General features: G+C 38.0%; 1 protein-coding gene across 2 annotated transcripts in view; it reads left to right on the top strand.

Moving 5' to 3' along the window:
- Positions 1 to 9,253, top strand: part of RBM17 (RNA binding motif protein 17) — a 42,069-nt gene extending 32,816 nt beyond the window's left edge. For both annotated transcript variants that reach the window (XM_043968301.1, XM_043968299.1), the window contains exons 9-12: positions 4,084 to 4,157; positions 5,492 to 5,590; positions 7,718 to 7,790; positions 7,895 to 9,253. In XM_043968301.1, coding sequence (XP_043824236.1) covers positions 4,084 to 4,157; positions 5,492 to 5,590; positions 7,718 to 7,790; positions 7,895 to 7,998 — 350 coding nt within the window. In that variant the 3' untranslated portion in view covers positions 7,999 to 9,253. The remainder of the gene's footprint in view (positions 1 to 4,083; positions 4,158 to 5,491; positions 5,591 to 7,717; positions 7,791 to 7,894) is intronic.
- Positions 9,254 to 17,787: the final 8,534 nt, after the last annotated feature.

Here is a 17,787-nt window from a genome sequence, read left to right as displayed (position 1 = left end):
ATATAGCCTTTTACTCAATGTGCAGTTATATCTAGAAGATTCTATTCCTTGATATTATTGCCTTTTCTCCCAGAACTACAGATTTTTCAGATGGCTCTTCAGTCAATCAATAAACACTTATTTAGTGCCTGGCACTATGCTGAACTCTGGGGATAGAAGAAGAGACAAAAGACAGTCCCTGTCCACAGGGTGCTTACAGTCTACTGGAGAAGACAATATGCATTTAACTATATGCAAAGCAAACTATATACAGGTTAAGTAAGAAATAATTAACAGAGAGAAGACACGGAGATTATTTTTTCCAATTACATGTAAAGATAGTTTTCAATATTCATTTTTGTGAGATTTTGAATTTCAAATTTTTCTCCCACCCCTCTCCCAAAGCCAGCAAGCAATCTGATATAGGTTATACATTACAAGAAGGAGAAACTCTTAAGGAAAAATGGGAAAACTGGAGGAAATGAAAATCTTTTTTCTTTCTTTAGTTTAAAAAAAGTCATTAGGAAAAGATGAGGGTATAGTTTATTTTAAAGAATCTTGGCATGGTGGATAGAGCACCAGCCCTGGATTCAGAAGGACCTGAGTTCAAATCTGGCCTCAGACACTTGATACTTACTAGCTGTGTGACCCTGGGCAAGTTACTTAACTCCCATTGCCCTGCAAAAAAAAAAAAAAAAAAGGATCTTGATGTGAAATTGAAACAATCCTATAGTCTTTAACTTAGATTTTGTAGCATTAATATTAGTGATATGTGTATGCCATGTTAACAGGTATATCTTGAGTTCTCTTGATGTATCCTGTTTGCTCTCTCACTCTTCCTCTCTTTTCCTACTATTTAATTTCTTCAGCTAAGTTTTACTTTCATATGAGACCCAAACATTAATTTTCTTAATTGTGATGTAGCATTAATTTATAATTTTGTTGCAAGTCAGAACTGTTTTTCCCTGAGGGTGAATTAAAATGAGACAAAAACCTCAAGGGTACCATTTTAGGGATTTATTTAAACTCCTTGGTGTTATTCCAGTGCATCAGTATGTTACAGAAGTGACACATTCAAAAAAAAAAGAAGTAGTAGTGACACATTCTTGAAGACTAACCTAACCTATAAGCTCAGTAAAGTTCATTCATGGTAAAAGGGTTTCAGGTACCTTATTTGTGACCAACTGAATCTGTGGTCTTTGGCACAACTTAGCTAAGTACAGAGATGATAATTGCAGAGAAACTGATCACCAAGTGACGAATTCTTTGACTGTAGCAATGCAATAAAATAAAATTTAAATGTCCTTCAGTCCTGAGCAGCCCCCCTCTGCTTTCACAGTGACAGGAAAGGATGTCAGAAAGTGTTAAGAATCACTGTTTGTAGACTACCCATAAACATTAATATATCTGGCCATAGATTTCCTTCTTTCAGCCATTTTTTAGAAGTAGGTTATTATTGGAAATTGAGCATGAATCTGTAAACAGTGGGTACTATACTTATGAGGTATTTATCTATTAGTTAACGTTTGATATACCTATTGGAAGAATTAAAATCAAATTATATTGATTTTCTTATGATGGATAAAACCAAAAGACAGAGTTGAAATCTAATGGAAAGATGACTCAGAGTCTCCCCAATATTCAGCCTCTCCTTATCTCCTAGTACTTTTATCTGTACCCTGCTCAGATCTGTACTGTCATGCTGCATCGATCACATCATTACTGACAAGTATTCTCCTCTACAATCCATAATTCTGAAACTTGTCCCTCATGATAATCTCTTGTCCCTATGGTTCTCCTTATACCCTAACCCTCTTAAGTCTATTCTCCTACCTCACCACAGTCTTTTACTCACTGTATCCATCCCTGATCCCCTGTTCTGGCCTTGCTTTCCTTCTTCAAAATCTTGACCTTTGGGATAACTAGTTGAACTTTCACACTTTGTCCCCTACCTTTGTTATCATATTATTCCTTTTTTTTTTTTTTCCCAGATCCCAACCCTAAAGCATCTCATCATCTGCATAAAAGTTACCTAGCCTACTAGTCCCACTACAGACTTAGTTTATACAGTTTCAGCTGGTCTTTCACTGCCTTATACCGATATTTTTATTCCCTCTCCAGTTCTTATTGTATTTCCCATAATGCTATCACAAGTTCTTTCTTCTCCCCAGTTCCACATTGCACATCATTTCAGCATTATTCTCCATCCTCTCCTTTGCTATCAACTTAGAGAAGGAGGTGCCCCTTCTTTCCAGTGCCACCCCTTGAGAGGAAGAGTAGTAAAATGGATAGGACACTGCACTTGGAGTCAAGAAGTCATGGATTCATATGCATCCTTAAATAACATTTACTAGTTGTGACCCTGTGCAAGCCATTTAACCTCTTTGTACCTGTTTCCTCATCTGCAAAATAAAAAGGTTGGAGTCAATGGCCTCTGATCCTTTATTTGCATCCTTGATGCCATATCCTCTATCTCTAAGAAAGCTTTCCCCTTCAGTCATCTCGCCCTGATTTCCAGCCTCTTCTTTGTTTTTTGTTTTGTTTTGTTTTTTCTGTAGAGCAGTGAGGGTTAAGTGACTTGCCCAGGGTCACACAGCTAGTAAGTGTCAAGGGTCTGAGGCCAGATTTGAACTCAGGTCCTCCTGAATCCAGGGCTGGTGCTTTACCCACTGTGCCACCTAGCTGCCCCCCCACCTCTTCTTATCCAACTGATGCTTTACTTGTTGCCTACAAACATGCCCAGATTGCCTCTATCCTTTAAAACTTTCCCCTGAGCCTACCATTTCCTCAAGCTAATCAACCTAATATATTCTTCCTCCCTTTCATACACAAACTCCCAGAAAAAGTTGTCTGTACCCATTCATATAATTTGCTCACTTTGTTGTTGTTGTTGTTGTTGTTTTTTAGTGAGGCATTTGGGGTTAAGTGACTTGCCCAGGGTCACACAGCTAGTAAGTGTCAAGGGTCTGAGGCCGGATTTGAACTCAGGTACTCCTGACTCCAGGGCCGGTGCTCTATCCACTGCTCTACCTAGCTGCCCCTCCATTTGCTCACTTTTTATGAGCTTTTCAGTCCCTTGTATTCTGGAGGTAGTGGTGTAACTAGAAACCATTGCCATACAGTAAGTAGACAGTAGATGGGATGTTTAGCCTGGAGGCAAGTTTTAGGGACATCATTATCTTTAGAGATTTAAAGGACTCCCTTGTAAAAGAAGAATGAGATGGCCAACTAAAAGGAAAAATTTTCTAATATTTGAACTGTTCAAAAATGGAAATGGGGGCAGCTAGGTGGCCCAGTGGATAAAAGCACCAGCCCTGGAGTCAGGAGAACCTGAGTTCAAATCCGGCCTCAGACACTTAACACTTACTAGCTGTGTGACCCTGGGCAAGTCACTTAACCTTGATTGCCTCACTTTAAAAAAAAAAAAACAAAACAAGGAAATGGCTGTTCCGGGGATAGTTCCCTGTTAGTAGAGACCTAGTGACTATTGGGATTGTTATTGGTAGGATTCAGGATGTGGGGAGGAGTTAGACTAGATGGCCTTTGAGTTCCATTCCAACTCCACACCTGCAGTAGTAAGTACTCTATTAGTATCATGAGGCTACTGGCAACTAATTTTTTTGTACTTCACAATCCTCCCCTTCCTTAGGCTATACTACCGGTAAAGTAATTGGAATCTGTAGTCAGTTATTAACTTGCCATAAACTGTTACTGATATGGAACAAGTGGCTGCTTGTCAAGCTTGCAACATTTTGTACTTAGCCAAGCCAGAATTCTGTACTAAGTTAAGTTGTAAGCATTTGTCCTAAGCCATTTGCTCTGTTTTGGGAAGTGAAATAATAATTCATCAGATAGCAACTAAAATCCTCTCTTTGAAAACCATTTTGAAAGTCATTGTGATATGCATTCCCTAAAACAAAGCCAGCTGGTTACATTTTTGCAAGGAGCATCTTTTTCTGTTGGATGAATGATTGCTGAAGTGGTTAAGATGATATTGGAGAAAATGGGATGCTCATTGTTGGATTGCCATGTTTCATGATGTCAAGGGTTGACCCGGCTTTTTACTATGATGAATAAACATGTTGGTTTATTCTTTTGCTGCAGATGCATCCAAGAAATCGGATTCAAATCCATTAACTGAGATCCTTAAGTGTCCTACAAAAGTGGTTCTACTAAGGGTAAGCAAAAAAAAGCCTTTTCTTTTTGCTTGGCTTTGTTTCAGATATTGTTCAAGTCTAAAAGAACAAAAAACAATAACTGCTTAAATTATTTCCCCTGCATAATTTATGTCTAGACATCATCTAAATACAAATTATAGCTTGTTGATTTTACTTTTTAAAAGTGCATGTTTAAGGGGCAGCTAGGTGGCGCAGTGGATAAAGCACAGGCCCTGGATTCAGGAGGACCTGAGTTCAAATCTGGCCTCAGACACTTGACACTTACTAGCTGTGTGACCTTGGGCAAGTCACTTAACCCCAATTGCCTCACAAAAAAAAAAGAAAGAAAAAAAAGAAAAGTGCATGTTCAGTTGTGCACAGTGACAGCAATATTGTTTGATGAAGAACTGTGAATAACATAACTGTTCTTAGCAATACAATGATCCAAGAGGATCCCAAAGGACTAGTGATGAAGCATACTGTCCACCTCCAAAGAAAGAACTGATATTTATTGAACACAGACCAAAGAATGCTGTTTTTCACTTTTTTTTCTTTTATTCAGGTTTTATTATACAAAATGACTACTACGATAATGTTTTACATAATAATCCATATCTGATTGCTTACACCCTCGGGGGATGGGAGCGGAATAGGGGAGGGAAGGAAGAAGGGATAAAATTTGAAACTCAAAACTTTAAATAAAAATGCATGTTCAGTCCCCAAAGTTGTTACATAAGCTACAATATATTGTGTCAGTGACTATCAAGAGAATCAGGGTCATAGTTGATACTTGGGAAGAACTTAAAAACTAATAATAAAGAAATGCAAGTCTTAGAGAAAGGTTGATTATTGTAGGATCTTGTAAAAGGAACATTTTCCTTTCCTTGACTCTAATTGTCAAAAATTAAAATGTGATTTTAGAGTTATTTAAGTTGAAGTATTCATTTTTTTGCAACTCAGCAAGTGGGTAGAAAAGACTGTTTAGTTGCTATGATGTTTTGAAGTATGGTAGTTTCTCAGACCAGGGGAAAATATTATTTTTGACGTTTCTCTGTTCTGCTACTTGAAGGCTGAGGAGAATTCTAGTGCTTTCCTTAATATAAATACCTTTAATTTTTAAAAGAACTATTAGCTACTAGCTGTGTGACCCTGGGCAAGTCACTTAACCCTAATTGCCTCACCTAAAAAAATAAAAAGAACTATTAGCTTTAGAATGTTGCAGGGATGAACATTTTCAGTATGTCAGGGTTGAAGTAGGAAATTTGTCATTATGAAATTTTAAGATTTGCTGTTTGCATACCTATAATCATCCAGTTTGATATATAGTCATTGAATTTCTTTTCCTTCATTTGCAGAACATGGTGGGTGCTGGAGAAGTGGATGAAGATTTAGAAGGTGAAACCAAGGAAGAATGTGAAAAATATGGCAAAGTTGGAAAATGTGTCATTTTTGAAGTAATGGCCTTTCTTTTTTTATCCTTCTAAGAATATATGCTTATGATGAAAAACATTTAGAAAAAAAACTTTTCAGCCAAGAGTCAGACATCTTTTCCCCCTATATTCCAGCTTCAGGGACTATTACACCAACCTCTTTTTGCCAGAACATAGCTTTAACAAATTGTTCTCTAGATGGAGTAGTGATGGAAAGGTAAATTACTACCTAATTAAGAGAATTTCTCATTTGTTGCCCACAGTTCTCTTGCTATGGTACGGCAGTTTGAATGTGGAGATAATACTTTGGGTTACTCTGCATACTGATGCATATCCCAACCCTTCCACAATTCAGTAAATATTCTTCATGAGTTGCTGTGGCCAAAACAATTTCCACCTTTGGTGATCAGCTTGTCCTAGAAGGACAAGGACAATAGGAATACAGCACATCACCTGATACATACAAGGTTCTTTGACAGTTGCTTGCTATTCAGTATACATCTGTTTAGTGCCTGTGTGCTACATGCTGTACAGTGGGGAAGGTCAGAGAGAGGAGGCATCATTTGAGTTAGACTTTAAAGAAGGGTTAGGAATAAGCAAAGATGGGGAAGGAGGTTAGTCCAGGCATACCGAGAAGAGCTTGCAACTGCCTCTTTGTGGGCGGAGACTTTGGCTAGAGAACATAGAGGTAATTAATAACAGAAACCCACGGAAAAGTATGGTAGTATCTGATTATAGGGGGGCCTTAAAGGCCAGGACTTTGAACTTTACTCCATAGGAAGCCTTAAAAGTTTTTGAACAGAGCAACATACAAACCCTATAAACTCACTGATTTAGAGCCCCTCATTTTACAGTTGAGGAAACTGAGGCCCAGAGAGGTTAAGTGACTCACTCAAGGTCAGACAAGTAGTGTCAGAGGCAAGATTTCAAGCCAGATCCTCTGACTCCACAACCAAGAGACTATTTTGGCAATAATATTTTCTCTCCATAGTTAGCAGTAATACCTTAATTGCTAAATCTGATAATCTTTTCTCATTTCTCATTCTTCTTGACCTCTCTGCAGCATTTGTTATTATTAACCAGTTTCTCCTGGGTATTCCCTCTAAGTTTTCTTGACACTAGTCTTTCTTTTTTGTGTTACCTACTTATTCTCTGGTGTTCTTTGCAGGTTCATGATCTGTATCATATCCCCTAACCGCAGGTGTGCCCCAAGGCTTATTCGCGGGTTCCCTTTTCTTTAGTCTCTCACTTACTGATTTTATCAATTCCCATGAATTTAATTTTCTCTGTGGAGTAAACTCCCAGGTGTGTGTGTGTGTGTGTGTGTCTCCAGTCCAGGGTCTCCTGAGTTTCAGTGCCACATTATTAACTGCTTACTGGAAGTTTAAAAATGCATGTCCTACAGACATCTCAAATTCAGCATGTCCAAAACAGAACTCATTAGCTTCCTTCAAAAAAGCTCATTTCTCTTTCAAACTTTTTCTGTTGAGGGAGACTATTGTCCTTCCCACATTTTCAGCTTTGGTTTTATCCTCAGCTCCTCACTCTTGCTTTTGCCACATATTGCCAAATTGCCAAAGTAGGATACTTAGTAGGGTGTGTAGGAGATTTTGCACAATACTCCAGCACTGGCTCAGAAAGCAGTAGGATGTTAGTCTTAGAGTCAGAAGATGAATTTGAATCCTGGCTCTTCCACATATTGTATGATGTGACAAGTCATGTAACTTCTCTGAGCCTTGGTGTCTTCATTTGTAAAAGTGAGATAATCATCTGGATACTACATATCTCACAAAGCAGTTGTGAGGAAAGTGACTTGTAAAATCAATAGTGGGGTAGCTAGGTGGCGCAGTGGATAAAGCACCAGCCCTGGATTCAGGAGGACCTGAGTTCAAATGTGTCCTCAGACACTTGACACTTACTAGCTGTGTGATGCTAGGCAAGTCACTTAACCTTATTGCCCCGTCCTGCCCCCCCTCCCCCCAAAAAAGATTAATAGCACCTTCCTCCCAGAATTGTTGTGAGGATAAAATGAGATATTTGTAAAGTGCTTTGCAAATCCTAAAGTGCTAAACCATGAAGTTTGCTATATGTAGGCCACTCTTAGTATAGGAACATAGAACCTTTACTAATATGATTTGGTCTCTATTCCAGATTCCTGGTGCTCCTGATGATGAAGCCGTACGAATATTTTTAGAGTTCGAAAGGGTTGAATCAGCAATTAAAGGTAAATTAGATTATACAACTATATATGCTTTACATTAGAGAATTAAAAAAAAATAACTGATTTTCATCTTTGCATTTAATCACCTTTTTCTGTTTGCATTCTAGCTGTTGTTGATCTGAATGGGAGGTATTTTGGTGGACGGGTAGTGAAAGCTTGTTTCTACAACTTGGATAAATTCAGAGTCTTGGATCTGGCAGAGCAAGTCTGATTTTAAGAACTCAGAGCACAAATCACCTCTGGCAATCCTTAGTAAGCCTTTAGGCTGAAAGCAAAGAGGAAAGAAGGCAAGCCTGCTTGACCAGTGGGTACTGAGACTTTTGGGAAGGACTCCTAAAATTCATGTTGACTAACCCTTTTTTTATTTTGTGGTTTTTTTTTTTTATATAGTATAAAATCCTTTAAAAAAAAAAAAAGCTCTATGCCTCTCTGATTGTTTCTTTGTTTTTCACTATACCGTAGTTGTTTACATTTATTGATACGCCCTTATGATGATTCTTGAATGCATCAGTGATGTGATATTTCATGAACTCTGGAAAATCTTGAAAATATCAAGGTGGGGGTAGGGCAATCATAACATGATCCTTCACTTTCTTAGTAATGTGCTAGCTATTAAAAAAGCTACACAAACCCCACAGTAATCATTTTGGCAGTCTCTGCCAGTGGTGAATATGTCTGCTCTTTTTGGAGCCCGTAAGACCTTTTCTCTTAATTGTTGGAAAACCTCTTTATATTCAGAAGTAAAAGTGGAGAATCATGAATATAAGAGAATAAGTTTGAATGAATCACCTCTCTTCAAGCCAAGACAAATAGGACTTGGGAAGGGTTTGGATTGTGTGCTGGTGCAGGAATCGGTAGACCTAGTATCTTGCCTCCAAAGATCTAAGTACATCTCTGTGCAGGTAGAGCAATACAAGTTAGAGCACATCCTGTACCACTGTTGGCCAACTTTTGTGCAAGATTTGCGATAGTGTTGATTTTGCTATCATATTAAGATCCTTAATTAAAGACAGAATTCATCCACTTTGTCTAGTGGATAATGATTCCACTGGCTTGATGGAAGTATTATTTGAATGCACGGTTAGATGTGGTTTATGAAAGTTAATAGGGCCAGAAAAAAGAGAACTGGTAAAATGGTCAGTGCTATATGGTTCACTGTCAGAGTTGGGAGTGTATCCAGTACATAACTTGGTGCCTATGTTCTGTCCTGTTGTTTGCCAGAATGTTAAGTTGCAAACTACTCTTTCCTTAGAAGTGGCAGCAGTGGGACAGGTACCTATATTCTATTTTTAAGTTGTTCTTCAATGTAGACATGTATTATGATCCTTAGTGGGGAAAAAGGAATCCCAATATTTAATCTCTTGATTAATGCCCTAAACTCGATTAGAAGGTTTGAGAACTATTTTTTGCCTTTAAAAATTTTTCCAGATGTTTTTAGTTCATATAAATAAAACAGTAACATTTCAGTTTTTGTGGTGGTGATTATTTCATTGAGTTTTTGTGTGTTGAGAAAATATCTATGAGGACAGACAGTGTTCTGTGAAATACTTGGGAGTTTAAGGCCTTTTTGATCCATGGCAAAATGGAATGCTATTTTGGAGGTTAGCTGCTGCACTAGGATTCTTTGAAATATGGCCTCAATTTAAAATGTTTAAATACTGTATAGCAAAAATATACATTGTATTTTAATAACATCAGCACTGCAAACTATATTCTTTGGGATGTATTTTTATTCATATATTTTATTTTTTTGCGAGGCAATGGGGGTTAAGTGACTTGCCCAGGGTCACACAGCTAGTAAGTGTCAAGTGTCTGAGGCTGGATTTGAACTCAGGTACCCCTGAATCCAAGGCCAGTGCTTCATCCACGGTGCCACCCAGCTGACCCCCTATTCATGTATTTTATAAGAGATTTGACATTTATTTTGTGTTTGAGTGATTTCATAGAATTGTCCTTGGTGAGCACCAAGCAAAAAAGGAGTCATTTATCTTCTTTTATTTACAACAACCTTTTAGTACCATAATAGGTCCAACACACTTCTGGCTACTTTTTTCCTAAACAGTGTGTTTTTAGGAAATTTGAAATAATTTATAGTGTTGACTTACAGTAAATATAAATAGGAATGACTCACAGGGGGAAAAATGTTTAAAAATGTAATATATTCCAAAACCCTTCAATATATAAACAGTTTAGAGTTTATTCATGAGATTCTTCCCCCATTAGTGAGGAAAGCAAAGGGGAATGTGTCCTACCTGGCCAAAGATTCATTGTAGCTGACTTCGTTTTGTGTGCATTTGTGTATGTTTTACATACGTGAAGAATCTGTGATTTCATTAGTTCAAGCAATGACTTAGTAGATAAGTACAGAAGAATCTCTGGCATTGAGAGATTAAATGATTTGCTCAGGGTTATACAACTAGTTAAGTATTAGAGATAGGCCTTGAGCTAAGGTCTTCCTGACACTGAAGTCTAACACTGCAGTTATCCATTAATACAACACTGCCTCTATTTTTAATAATACAAAAACTTTTTATTTTAAGTTTTTAAAGAATAGTTTCTCTTTGTTTTTATGTGAATGGAGGAGAGTTCTGAGGTGTGTGAAAGCATACTGGTCTATAAATCAGGAAACCTGAATCTGGTCCCAGCTCTACACTAAAGAGCAATAGACGTGGAGTTATTAGGAACCAGGTTTGAGGCATATCTCTGCTGCTGTCTACATGACTGAGCAAGTCATTTAATCGCTCCAGGCCCCAGTTTCCTTATTTGTGAAATTGATTCTACCAGTTGAAATGTAGGGATTCTGGAGGCTTAAAGAGTCTGCCATTCTCTTATTCTGTGAAAATAATTGTTGAATAGCATGCGGTCAACTCAGTTTCAATTTTAAAATGCATTTTAACATGAAAAGGATTCTGCTTGTGATTCACCATTCTGATGGCCCTTTATTGAAAATACCTAAGAGAATGGAAAAGCTACCATTATCATTCCCTTTAAAAATTAAAAGATCAACTAATGCTTTTTAGTTCTGTTTTTCTCCCAGTTCTTTTCTTTATTTGGCAGCCATCTTCTTTCATTCCTGCATTTATTTCAAACAATATAAAAATACTTGCTGTTATAAAAAAATCTCTTTTATTATCCTCATCACTTAGAAATAACATGTACCTCCTGAAGCATCAAAGGAAATTTTGGTCCCCTTGTACCTCCTGAGAGATGGCAATGTGGTGTAATAGAAAGAGCATTGAATTTGGAATCAGAAGACTTGGGTTCACATCCTGGCTTGATCATTTACTAGCTTTTTGACTTTGAGCTAATTGCTAGACTTCTCTGAGCTGAAATTTCCTATCTGTGAGCTGGGGGTGACACTTATACTACCTCAGATAGGTTGTGAAGAAACTGCATTTTAGTTTTCATTATTTCTCTTCTCCCTTCCTACTTCTGCCCAAATATTTAGTCTGTCCTCATCTTTTTTTTTCTTTTATTTACCACAGTGCATGTCTATCATTAGGAAGAACAGGTTCTGTGAGGTAAACATCTGAAATGGTTTGTTTTTTGTTTTGTTTTTTTTTAGTTTTCCATCATTCTTTTTTTTTAATTATTAATTTATTTTAAACATTCTTTTCAAGTTTTGAGTTCTAGATTCTCTCCCTCCATCCCACTCTCAACTCACCCACTGAGAAGGCAAACAGTATATCAGTTATACATGTGAAATCATGCAAAACATTTCTATATTGGCCATATTAAAAAAAATAAAGGCAAAAAAATTATACTTCAGTTTGCACTGAGTTCATCAATTCTCTCTCTGGAGGTAGATAACAGTTTTATCATGAGGTCTTTGGAATTGTCTTGGATGATTGTATTGATCAGATCTTTCACAGATGATCATCATTCCATTGTTATTGTGTACAGTGATCTCCCAGTTCTTTTCATGTTACTTTGCATAGATTCACATAGGTCTTCCAAGTTTTCTGAAACTATCCCCCTCATCATTTCTTATGGCACAACAGTACTCTTATTATAATCATATTCTACCACTTTTAGCCATCCCCTCAATTTCCAGTTCTTTGCCACCACAAAAAGAGCAGGTATAAATATCTTTGTACATAAAGGTCTTTTTCATTTTTCTTTGATCTCTTCCGGGTACAAACCTAATAGTGGTATTACTAGATCAAAGGGTATGCAGTTTTGTAGCCCTTTGGGTATAGCTCCAGGTTATTCTCCAGAATGGTTGAACCAATTTACTACTCCACCAGTAGTGCATGAATATGCCTATTTTCTTTCATCCTCTTAGCATTTGTCATTTCTAATAGATATGAGGTAGTACCCCAGAGTTGTTTTAATTTTCCTTTCTGTAATCATACTGATTTACAGCATTTTTTCAGATAACTATAGATAGCTTGATTTCTTCTTCTGAAAACTGCCTGTTCATATTGCTTGACCATTCATCAATTGCTGAATGGCTCTTTTGTAAATTTGAGTCAGTTCCCCATATATTTGAAAAATTAGGTCTTTACCAGAGAAACTTGCTATAAAATTTTTTGGTATTACTTCATTGTCTATAGTACCTTTCAGAAAAATGTAGTTTCCCTGGTTATCTCTCTCTCTCTCTCTCTCTCTCTCTCTCTCTCTCTCTCTCTCTCTCTCTCTCTCTCTCTCTCTCTCTTTCTCGGTGAGGCAATTGGGGTTAAGTGACTTGCCTAGGGTCACATAGCTAGTAAGTGTTCAGTGTCTGAGGCTGAATTTGAACTCAAGTCCTCCTGACTCCAGGGCCGGTGCTCTATCTACTGCGCCACCTAGCTGCCCCTCTGGTTATTTCTTTTAATACTGTTGGATTCTGGTTTCTAATCCATTCTGCTATCTACTTCTGTTTTATGGGTTAGCTCATCCCTTTCACATTCTATGTATTTTCCTCTATCCCATTTTCTTTTATTCTTTCTTTTTTTTATCCTTTGCCTCCTCAAAAGTCTTTTGCTTCTGACCACTGACTCCCTTAATCCACCCTCCCTTTTATCATATCTCTCCCTGCTAATGACTCATCCCTTTCTTTCCCTATTAGGTAAGATAGATTTCTACACCCAACTGAGCGCATGCGTGCATGCGTGTTGTATGTGGGTATTCTTCCCCATTTAAACCAATTCCAATGAGAGAAGTTCAAGCATTGCTCACCATTTACACACATACACACACACACACCCTTATCCTCTCCATTTTATTTTATTTATTTTTTAATGCTGGGAATATCTTATTTTTAAACTATATATTTTATTTTCCCCCACTTAAAGGTTAAAACAATTTTTTAACATCTGTTTTTAAAGTTTTGAATTCTCAATTCTGTCCCTCCTCTCTCCCTTCCCTGAGACAGTAGGCAATTAAATATAGGTTATGTATGGTGCAATCAAGTAAAACATTTCCATATTAGTTTGTGTGAGAAGACTAGAATACAAGAAAAAGAAAGTGAAAAACAACATGCTGCAGTCTGTATTCAGACAATCTAAGTTCTCTCTCTGGAGGCAGATAGTATGCTTCATCCTTTGGTCTGTGGGATTGCCTTAGATCATTGTATTGCTGAGAATGGCTAAGTCATTCACAGTTCATCATACGATATTGTTGTTTACTTTGTATAGTGTTCTCTCCTGGTTCTTCTCTCTTCACTTTGCATCTGTTTATGTAAGTTTTTACACTTATGCCAGTTCTAGTTTTTTAGGTGCTGTTTTCTTCAGCATTTTTTCATGCCACATTTACCAAATTGTTAATCTCTTTTCATCATTTTCTTGCATCACTCTCATTTCTTTTTTGTTTGTTTTGGGCAATGGGGGTTAAGTGACTTGCCCAGGGTCACACAGCTAGTAAGTGTCAAGTGTCTGAGTCCGGATTTGAACTAGGGTCCTGAATCCAGGGCCCTTTATCCACTGTGCTTTATCCACTGTTCCACCTAGCTGTCCCCATAACTCTCATTTCTTTTCCCAGTTTTTCCTTTACCACTCATCTCTTTTCTCTTCCAGTAATTATTGTTCACCTTGGGTCCAATTAGAATTTTTCTTTGAGACTTTGCTCATAGATATTTTCACATTGACATCTTCTAAGTTTATGGCTTGGTCTTTTCCTGCAAGTCCTTTTTTTGTTGTTTGCTGATTGTCCCACCCTGTTTCTTCACTTGGAATTTTATGTAAAGTTGGGCTTTGCTCACCTGGGGACAGGGAGACATTGTGCAAAGATTTAGGCTCTTTTTTTGTGCTGTTGTTTTCAGAGCTAATTCTAGGCTTCTGTAAGTTTTTGTTGCTTCCAAGGTGGTGTGATGCTGGGAGAGGTGTAATCACTGTTCTTTGGTCTTTACTGAGGAAGGGCCCCTCTGCTCATCTGCAACTACAAGTACTAGTATTTTTCTTGGCCCTGGAACTCCAACCAGGTCCTCTGCTTTCCTGTCACTACAAGTGCTAGTGCTCCTTTTGGTCCTGGACCTGTGAGCAAGGCCCCTACTCCCTTTTGACCAATCGCAAGCTCTTCTCTCCACTCTAGAACTGCAAATTAGAACTGGGTATAGGTTATAACATGCTGATTCAGCACTAGCTGCACCCAGTGACAGTAAAGGGCCCCCTGTATTCTCTTTCTGACCAGTTGTCAAACACCCTTACCATCCCTGGGTTCTAGGTGTTTAAGAGTGACATTGGTGAATAGCTGTAGAGTGAAGTGAACCAAGATAGAGATGAGACCTAAAGGCATGTAGTCTCATTTGAAGGAACTGAGGCCATTTAGCTGGGAAATGAGAAGACTTGAAAGAAGGGTGTGTGACTATCTTCAGATATTCGAAGGATTCGTGTCTGGTTCCAGAGAGAACTGAGAAGAACAACTGGAAGTTACACATAACCAAGTAATTTTCAGGTCCTTATCAAAATAAGCCAAATGTGTGAAATCTCTTGTTACCCATCAATATGTCATTTTTACCATACTGTCTACAACCCCAGAAGTCTTTGTAAGCTAATTCACTTATCTTCTACCACCACCCCACTTCAGCAATCTTAGAGCAGGCTTTTCTGTGGACCTAGAAGAGAATCTCCTTCCTCAAGATGTATAACCCCCTTGATTCATTCAACATATAAGTTTTCAACACCTGCTTGATGAGAACCTTGGACTACCATTTACTGTGTGGGCTCAGACAATTCACAAGTCTTTAGTTCATAAATAGGGATATCTGTTCTACCTGCCTCACTAGGCTATTCTGAGTATGCAGTGAATTTGAAAATGTTTTGTAAATGGTAAGTTAATTACTGGCCAGTGCAACACTGAGATGAGTGGCTGAGTAGTGAGTGAGGAGGAGGAAGAAGCATAAGGCACTCACTCTCCTTCATGCAGAAACTTGCCATCTAGTTGGGTACACACACAAAATTGAGACAGTGAGTCAGGATATGCTAAGTGTCAAAGTGAGTGGTACAGACAAGGAAGATCACTTGAAGTTCCTTTTCCCACACACTACACTGGGGGAAGGAAATATTTTTATTTTTCCTTTCAGGTTTTTCCTAGGACTTTTTTTTTTTAATTATTAAAATGTGTACTCTCTCCTGGAACCTCTGGGAAATGGCAAAACATTTTTCACTCAGGAACTTGTTTTTAGGTCTTTAAACCTTGAACAAGTCCTTGTCTTCATCCTTAGACAAAATATAGTCAGGCCTACAACAAGTAAACCACCTATGTCTCATCAAAGGCAGAGGTGTTCCTGAGTTGTTCCATTTTCCGCATTGCTATTAATTCCCTAAACAACCTTAAGCAAATAATGCTGCCACCTTAAGACTTGGTGTGACCATCTGGAAATTGGAAATGTCAACTTAACCATCACAGGTATTAATAAATTCTTAATTTAACTGTTCTTTCCACATAACAAAAGAAAACTTCCAACCATCTTTGGACAATTCTGGAAGGATCTTTTGAAAGGCCATCCAATCCATCCTACCTTCAGACCAAATCATCCCAACACCAACCTGAAGAAATGAGAATCTGCCATATATGACAAGATAACCTTAGTCAGTGCTGGTCTACCAAAATATGTGTCTCCTATGATTTGAGGGCATGGCAAAGGCCCCACTCCCTCATGTGAGAAATGATTATTAATAAACAATGTCTTTGGGATATTCAAAACTCCCCCCTTCTTTCAAAGTTCTGACTTACTCCAGTTTTCCTTTTAGGACATTACAGATAATGAGATTGCATTAACTCTCCTCATCTTGGTCAGAGCTGAAGGCTCATTCTTTGAGTTGATAGCTTAAAGGTATGGATGGTCTGGCATAGCTCTTCATTTTAATATAGTCATGTTAACCAATTGGATTTGATTGCTATTTGATGAATCACCTACTGTTTTGAAGGGTATATAAATTGTGATTCTACTGCCATGATTTTATTTGGTCTGAGAGAGATGGCCAAATAACTTCTTTCTATTACCCACTGGCTTTATTAATAAAATTATTAGATTACCCAGAAACTATGTCTCAATTTTTAATCTTCACTCAAACCCAAAAATCTCTTCCATAAACCTGCTGCTGATGCCTGTATTTCCACCATTAGAGACTCAGAATCACAGGAACTGAGTGTTGGAGTGACCCCAAAATCATCTAGTTCAACTTGTTCCTGAACAGGAATCTTCTCTGCAGTATCCCAGACAGCCATCCAGTCTACTTGGAGACTTTTGGAGAGAATAATTAAGGTCTTGTGGCAGCCTAATTATTAGGAAGTTGTTCTTTCATCAAGCCAGTCTGCTTCTCTGAAACTTTCATTCATTACTCCTAGTTCTCCCTGGGGCCAACCTAAACAAGTATAATCTCTTTTCTACTTAGCAATTCTTGAAGAAAATTACCATATTTCCCCTAAGTCTTGGTTCTTTTCACTGACTCTTATATGGCATGGTCCTCAACCCATCCTAGTAGTCCAGCTTTCTGGTCACAGACCAGTTTATCAACAACCTTCCTAAAATATGTCACCTAGAATTGAACACTTCCAAATGTGTTCTGACCAGGACAGAAGGCAGCAGGACTCTGCTGTGTTGCAGACACACTGCCTTTTTAAAAAAAAATACCCTAGGGGCAGCTAGGTGGCACAGTGGATAAAGCACCAGCCTTGGATTCAGGAGTACCTGAGTTCAAATCCGGCCTCAGACACTTGACACTTACTAGCTGTGTGACCCTGGGCAGGTCACTTGACCCCCATAACCCCACAAAAAAAAAAATTACCCTAATGTGATTGTACATATATAACCTGTATCAGATTGCCTCATGTCTTGGGGAGGGAGAAAGATTTGGAACTAAAAATGTTATAAAAACAAATGTTGAAAACTATCTTTACATATAACTGGGAAAAAAATATTAAGATTGAAAACAAAAAAACCACAAACCCTGTAAGATCACACTAGCTTTTTATGGCTGCTGTGCCACAATGAGCTTGTGGTTCACTATAAATACCATATTTTTTTCCCCATGAAATATTGGCCAGCCATGAACCCTACACCCTATGCTTGTGTAATTGATTTTTTTAAAATCTAAGTATAGGACTCTATATTTATCCCTACTAAATTCCATGCATTAGATTTGGCTCACTAGTCTAGCTTATTAAAATAACTTTTGGATTCTGGCTCTGTCTTCTGATTTGTTAATTCTCTATTCCAACCTTGTATCATCCCACAAATTTGATAAGCAAGTCAGATATGCCTTTACTCAGGTCATTGATAAAAATGTTAACAGTGTGGGGTTGAGGCTCAGATAACTCTTGTGGCATTCCACTAAAAATCCCACTCCAAGTTGACATTGACTTTAGGTCAGGTCATTGGATCAGTCCTGAAAGCACCTAACTGTACTACTAGGTAACAATTAACTAACCCATATCTCTCCATCTTATCCACAAATAGCATGGAAGACTTTGTCATAAGCTTTGGTAGATTGGGGTCGGGGTGGTGGGGAACACACAAGACTTGTTCCTGATGAAACTGTGCTGGCTTTTAATGATCACCATATCCCTTTCCATATGA

Source organism: Dromiciops gliroides, chromosome 5 (assembly GCF_019393635.1).
Source record: "Dromiciops gliroides isolate mDroGli1 chromosome 5, mDroGli1.pri, whole genome shotgun sequence".
NCBI lineage: Eukaryota > Metazoa > Chordata > Mammalia > Microbiotheria > Microbiotheriidae > Dromiciops > Dromiciops gliroides.
This window is presented reverse-complemented; position numbering and strand designations above follow the sequence as displayed.